Genomic DNA, 6,944 nt, shown 5'->3' on the forward strand with positions numbered 1-6,944 from the left:
ACACACACACACACACACACACACACACACACACACACACACACACACACACACACACACACACACACACACACACACACACACACACACACACACACACACACACATACACACAAAATCTCGAGAGTCTATCCATTGACTTGATATCAGAGACACTTGTGTCTCTTGATATCGTTAATATATCGCATGCTTTGAAATATATATTTTTTATTACTATTCTAGGTTTTTTAAAATTTGGTTTGTCACATTACTTCTATTTTTCTTCTTCTCCTGTCTTAATATATAAATTTTCTGATTCATTTGTGTACATCATATATAAATTTTCTTGATTCAATAATTACTTTCTCGAATGAAACTCGCTTCCAAGTAGCCCTTTGATTTTAGTAAAAGATTAACTATTAAAAAAAAATTGTTTATAAACTTTCTATAATAAATAAATATTCCCTATTAAATCTAGAAACGACTAGATGTTTTTGTTCGAATCTTCATGGTCAAAAAATTTTGTACAGTTTGGACAGATCTGGTAAAATCTTATTTTTCGTTACTATGTGCCTTCGATATTTAAATTACTTTCTTTCCTAGGAGAATTCGCGTTCTTCAATCATGTAATTCTCGATTACTGAAGCTACTTCTGCAACTGATCAATGTGCCATTTTATTTCAAGACTTTACAAACATTCGTGATTTAATTTCGTGATTTAATTATTTGATACTGTTATCTTCATCGGTATAGAAATGATAATTTTTAGGTTTCTTGTATAATTGTACCTAATTATTTGTAATCCTTAATCACGTGAGTGAAAAGTTATTCCGTAACGTCTACAGACGTCATAGACATTCAGAATCTTTTTAATTCATGACATCTATAGACGTCATAGATACTCAAGGGATTAAGAATGTTGTCATTTGCAGGGGAGGATTTCGGTGTTCCAGTATTAACAATCCACAATGTAGACCCTTGCATCGAAGAAAATGGCGAAAATCATCGTACATCCAGATATGAACTGATGACTCGTCAGGATGATAGGGCAAGACTTGTCGTAAGACGTGGTCAAGAATTTTATTTGCATCTCAGTCTATCTCGGGATTATAGTTCTTCTATTGACGGTGTTTCTATCGTGTTCACCCTGGACGGCGTCGAGAGACCGCAATATGGACACGGGACATTGGTGGCAACCGCCTTGCTTCACCCCGGAGAGATTTCGGAAGCTGCCTGGCAGACCACTATAGATGCCAGAGGACCAAATTTCTTGAGAATAAAGGCAAGTAAAGGAGTTGAAATGTGAGATCTTGTGAGAGCTTTTGAAAATTTGATTTTAATTAGATTTAACATGCTTGATAAATTTGTAATTTTAATATGAAAGTTTTATAATTACGTTAGAATTATTATAAGAATTATAAAAATGTTCCATTCTTGAAGTAAAACAGACTTAAAATAATTGAATTTGTATATTGAATTATCGGTGTCTCGCGAATTGCAATATTAAAATTGTCGACATTCGTCTTAATTAATTTGGGAACGTTAAACGTACGCATATGAAACTAGGGAAGAATTAAAATGGATAAGACTCCTTATTAACGAAATCTGTCCTATTTAGGTTGTGACATCCGCAAATGCAATTATAGGTAGGTGGAAAATGGATATCGATACTAAGAACAAGGAATCTGAAGGTGCTGTTAGTTACACGATGGATCAGCCATTTTACTTAATCTGTAATCCGTGGTGCAGAGGTATGTGTTTGCAAATATTCTAATCTTTCCAACAAAGATTAGATAACTAACAATGAATGTTTACATATTAATATTTTGAATCCAAGCACGCATAGGGAAATTGAAGATTATAAAAGAGGATCACATTGATAATAATGAACAATTTTTTATAAATTAATATTTTTTTTGTTATTGAAAAACTAAGGATATTAATCTTAACAGACGTTTTTTCTATATAATCCCATTTTTTTACACATTTTTTCCATTGATCGAAAGTGAATATTTCTTTGTGATAGAATCCGTTTTAACTCAAAGATAATGGCACTGCCTTGTGGATTGCTTCCGTATTGTTATAATTGTGTTTACAACATCGTTTACATAATAAAATGGAGTTCTGTTACAAGGAAATAAGCAAACTTTCAGAATGGTGGAAAAAATAGATATAAAAAAAACCAAGATTATATAGAAAAGTAAAAAAAGTCTGTAAATTAAAATGATATACTTGATTTTTAATAATAGAACATCCTAATTTATGAACACTTGTTGACATTACGATCTTTATATTTTAACACGTATGACGCACTAATTCTTGTGAAAGCTCAACATCACACATGTATGACACATATAATACATAACTATTAAAAATAAAACATAGTTTGTAGCGGTCAATTTTCTAACTGCCGTGCGGTTGGAAAACTGATGTCTACAAACTATGCTTTATTTTTGCATGTATTAATGCATGTTATTATTGATTCCGAGTTTTGCAGAGTATTTCCGCTTTTCAGACGACATAGTATACTTGGATGGCGAGGCTGAACGTCAAGAATACGTGTTGGCAGAGGATGGTTTAATCTGGCGCGGCAGTCACAATCGTTTGCGACCCACCGTGTGGAAGTACGCACAATTCGAACGGGACATCTTAGATTGCGCCTTGCATCTGATGAACTATGTCGGCAAAGTCCGCGTCTCTGGCAGGAATGACCCGGTCATCATAACACGCTGTTTATCTGCTGCGGTAAGTAACATTTAAGAAAAAGAATTCCCCGCAAAATCAACTCGTATTTCGAAAAAATATTTAAAGAAAAATTTTACTGAAGTATCTAATAATTTAGATATACAGATCTGAAAATAATGTTGTTGAATCATTAAAATATTGTGTAAAAAAATTATGTAGAAAACTCAAGCATGATGAACGATGCTGCAAAAAGTTTTGACATTCTAGCAACTAGCTTAAACGTTTTACGTAATTATTTTGATAGTTACAAACAAAATCTAACAAAATTATTTTCAGATCTATATCTATCTAAATTTTTAGATATTTCAACCAAACCGTTCTTTTTATATACCTCTTTCCTCTTTCTTTTCTGTATGAGCGAAGTTTCGAATACTGAATAAATGATATCGGTTTCTAGGTGAATTCTCCTGATGACAATGGGGCGGTGCTGGGAAATTGGTCGGACGATTACGGGGGCGGTACACCACCTACAAGATGGATGGGTTCGCAGAAAATACTTCAACAGTATTACAAGACGAAGAAACCGGTCAAGTACGGACAGTGCTGGGTCTTCTCCGGTGTGTTGGCGACGATTTGTCGTACTCTCGGTATACCCTGTCGGGTGGTAACTAACTATTCAAGTGCGCATGATACTCAGGGTAGCTTGACTGTAGATTACTTCGTAAATGCGGAAGGCAAGATTATGGAGGAGCTCAACAGCGATTCTATATGGTAATTTGAAGGCGAACAACGTTCAGCTTTTGTTTGCAAGTAATTAAATGTAATAAGAATCAAAACAAAAATAATAACAATAATGAGTGAAAATCAATAAAAAAATTCAATATAAATATGTAAAAAAGATCATATTCAATCAAGATGTCTTTTGATGCTTAATTATTTTTGTATAAATTTTTACAATTTTTACAGTTAAGCAAATTGGATTATTTATTGGTTGAAATACAATCTTAAATTGAAGCTGGAATATGTAATATTACTATACAATTTAATAGTATCTTTATGTACTATCTTTAAAACACTGTAAATTTATTATTAATAAAAATTATGAAACATTGATGGCAGTAGATAATAGAATAATTTCGAATTTCGTCGTGGTAGGAATTTCCACGTCTGGAACGAAGTATGGATGAAGCGATTGGATTTGTCACCGGATTGTTCAGGATGGCAAATGATCGATGCTACTCCTCAAGAACTGAGCGAGGGAGCGTATCGTTGCGGACCGGCGTCGGTGGCCGCCGTGAAGAAAGGGGAAGTCTTACGTCCTTACGACAACGCGTTTCTGTTCGCCGAGGTGAACGCCGATAAAGTCTACTGGCGTTACAACGGGCCTACACAGCCATTGAAATTAGTTCGCAAGGATATGTACGGGTACGTACGATGAATTATTTGTACTGTTAATTATCATCGCGATTATTAGGATAACTGATTGCATTAAATAATTAAACAACAACGATTTCGCAGCATCGGTCAGTTGATCAGTACGAAAGCGGTTGGCAGATGGATAAGAGAAGATATTACGCACACTTACAAGTATCCAGAAAGTAAGTGGGAGTCAACAAAAAATATTGAACAGATTATCGCTTATAAGTTGTTTAAAAAACAGAATTTTTGATATTTGTGTCAGCTTATATTCATAATGAAATGAAAAATCATGTTATATCGATATGTTTTATCGATCATTATTTTATTGAATTCTCATAGATTACGACTAATTCATCTAATTCTGAAATATTTATTTAATATCACTAATTTATTAATATTATATTCAATATAATACTAAATATAATATTAAATATATATTATTCAATATATTATTCAATATAAAGCTAATTATAAGAGTAATAATAATCATTTTTAATTTCAATATAGAATCTGATGAAGAACGTGCTGCCATGCTGAAGGCGCTGCGCCAGAGTGAATCTTTATTTAGTCGTTATTATCTCAATGAAGAGTTCAACGACGTCATGTTCACTTTCGAATTGCGCGATGATATCATAATTGGGCAGCCATTCAGGTATTTACTTTGATTGAATATTACTATTGTTGCAAGTATTCTTTAAATAATGATTGTTTAATTAAATTGTAATAATTGTACGCCAAGATAATACTCAATAATATATATAATAGCATTATTAATAAAATATATAAAAATTACATAGAATTTTTATTCTTCAAATTCATTTCTTGAATTTAACCATTTAATATAATAAATGTCTTTATTTGCTTATTGATATTTTTATCAAATTTTATTCTACTGCAATACTCGTTAAAAGTCTTCTTTATTTTCTGATAGCGTCGTATTACTGATAAAAAATCGGCATTCGACACTGGAATATCGTGTGATCGTAATTCTGAGAGTGGAAACTGTGTTGTACACCGGCCGAGTAGGCGATCCGGTGAAGAGATTGCACATCGACAGACTGGTTCGACCAGGGGTGCTCGAGGAAATTCGCATGGACGTTTCCTGGGAGGAGTATAGCCCGAGATTGTTAGATCAATGCGCTTTCAACATTTCCTGCTTAGCCACCGTAAAGGATACGAACTTCGAATACTTCGCGCAGGACGACTTCCGTGTTAGGAAACCCGACATTAAAATCATGGTAATTATTGGGATATGCGTAACCAACATTTGTAAGCAATAAAAGTAAAAGAGAAAAAGAGAGAGTAAGTAGATATGATAAATAGATATGATAAATATTTTACATCAAAAATTAAATTTTCTCATGTAGTTGCATAATGACGCGGTTGTCGGTCAGACTCTTCATGCTTCGGCCAAGTTTCGCAATCCATTGCCAATTCCTTTGAGGAAGGGTAGGTTCCTTATCGAGGGACCTGGTCTAGACGAACAATTGAAGCTGAAGCTATTGGAACCTGTCGAGGTAGATGCAGACGCGGAATGTAGCTTCTCCATGATGCCGAAATTAGAGGGACAAGCCAGGATAGCGGCGAAGTTTTATTCGAGAGAATTAGAGGACATCGATGGACATTCAAACAATTTTATAGTCAAATCGGCGAAAATAATCAATAATTCTGAGTGATCGCAATATTTTCTACGATATTTTAGCAAATAATCGCATATCATGTTTTTCATATTTTTATAGTCCATTCGTATTGTTACGTCCAAGCCTCAGAATTCTTCATTTTACAGAAATTAAAAGGATTAAAAAGAAGGCACAGATGGACGTTTCAGAAATCATATCAGTGCTCTATCGCGCATACCATGACTTGAATACATTTTGATTGGAATGAATACATTTTGATTGGATTTCAGAACACTGGCTTATATCGCGGATGAACGTAATAACAACATTTAAAATAGTGCGTTCGTCGATTCTTATTTGGGTCACGGAATTTAATCCCTATGATTTAATCTCTGGGATTGATCCTCGTATGATCGTTCGGAAAAGAAGAAATGAAAGACGAGATTTAATAAATTAAATTAAATTATTCAAATAAAATTAAATAACTGAAGGTTTATTCTGAAAGCCAATTAGTCTATTGACAATTCGTGATCTATCACATGACATTTTAAACTTTCATTCAAACAGGATTGAAATCGCCACTCAATTCGCTTGTTATTTTTATTGCTACGAGTTGTCTCCGTCGATTTTATAGTTCATTTTGATGTTAATATTTCCATGAAAGAAAAAATTCATAAAATCTTCAAAATTTAACGACATATACTTTTACAGATTTGTATTTATTTTTATTAATAGTTACAATAACCAAAATTTATTTACTACTATTTTATTGCTATTTACTACTATTGCTCTAGAGATTGACTTATCTTTAGCTTACAATCGTCGTAAAGTCATGATAAAAGATTAGTACATAGATGGAAGAGATGAGAGGTTTCAAAAGAACTGTTAACCCTTATGATTGGATAGCTAGAAAAGAGTAAATATAAAATAATTATATAATAATAATTTTTAATAATATATAATAATAATTTTTCGATAGGAATAGCATAATTCTTGTAAAATTGTAATTCACTAATTATGTAATTGTTCGATGCCAAAAAACTAAATATAATAGCTTGCAAAGTATGTATATAGATGTGTGTGTGTGTGTGTGTGTGTGTGTGTGTGTGTGTGTGTGTGTGTGTGTGTGTGTGTGTGTGTGTGTGTGTGTGTGTGTGTGTGTGTGTGTGTGTGTGTGTGTGTGTGTGTGTGTGTGTGTGTGTGTGTGTGTGTGTGTGTGTGTAGTGTGTGTGTGTGTGTGTG

At 33.3% G+C, this 6,944-nt stretch overlaps 1 protein-coding gene across 1 annotated transcript in view; it reads left to right on the top strand.

Moving 5' to 3' along the window:
• Positions 1–5,759, top strand: part of LOC105620315 (annulin) — a 6,635-nt gene extending 876 nt beyond the window's left edge. The window contains exons 2-10 of the mRNA XM_012201817.1: positions 912–1,261; positions 1,598–1,730; positions 2,495–2,724; positions 3,122–3,435; positions 3,820–4,089; positions 4,183–4,262; positions 4,591–4,735; positions 5,015–5,321; positions 5,451–5,759. Of these exons, the coding sequence (XP_012057207.1) occupies positions 912–1,261; positions 1,598–1,730; positions 2,495–2,724; positions 3,122–3,435; positions 3,820–4,089; positions 4,183–4,262; positions 4,591–4,735; positions 5,015–5,321; positions 5,451–5,759 (2,138 nt within the window). The remainder of the gene's footprint in view (positions 1–911; positions 1,262–1,597; positions 1,731–2,494; positions 2,725–3,121; positions 3,436–3,819; positions 4,090–4,182; positions 4,263–4,590; positions 4,736–5,014; positions 5,322–5,450) is intronic.
• The last annotated feature ends 1,185 nt before the right edge of the window (positions 5,760–6,944 follow it).

The sequence above is a fragment of the Atta cephalotes genome (assembly GCF_000143395.1).
Source record: "Atta cephalotes unplaced genomic scaffold scaffold00025, whole genome shotgun sequence".
Classification (NCBI taxonomy): Eukaryota; Metazoa; Arthropoda; class Insecta; order Hymenoptera; family Formicidae; genus Atta; species Atta cephalotes.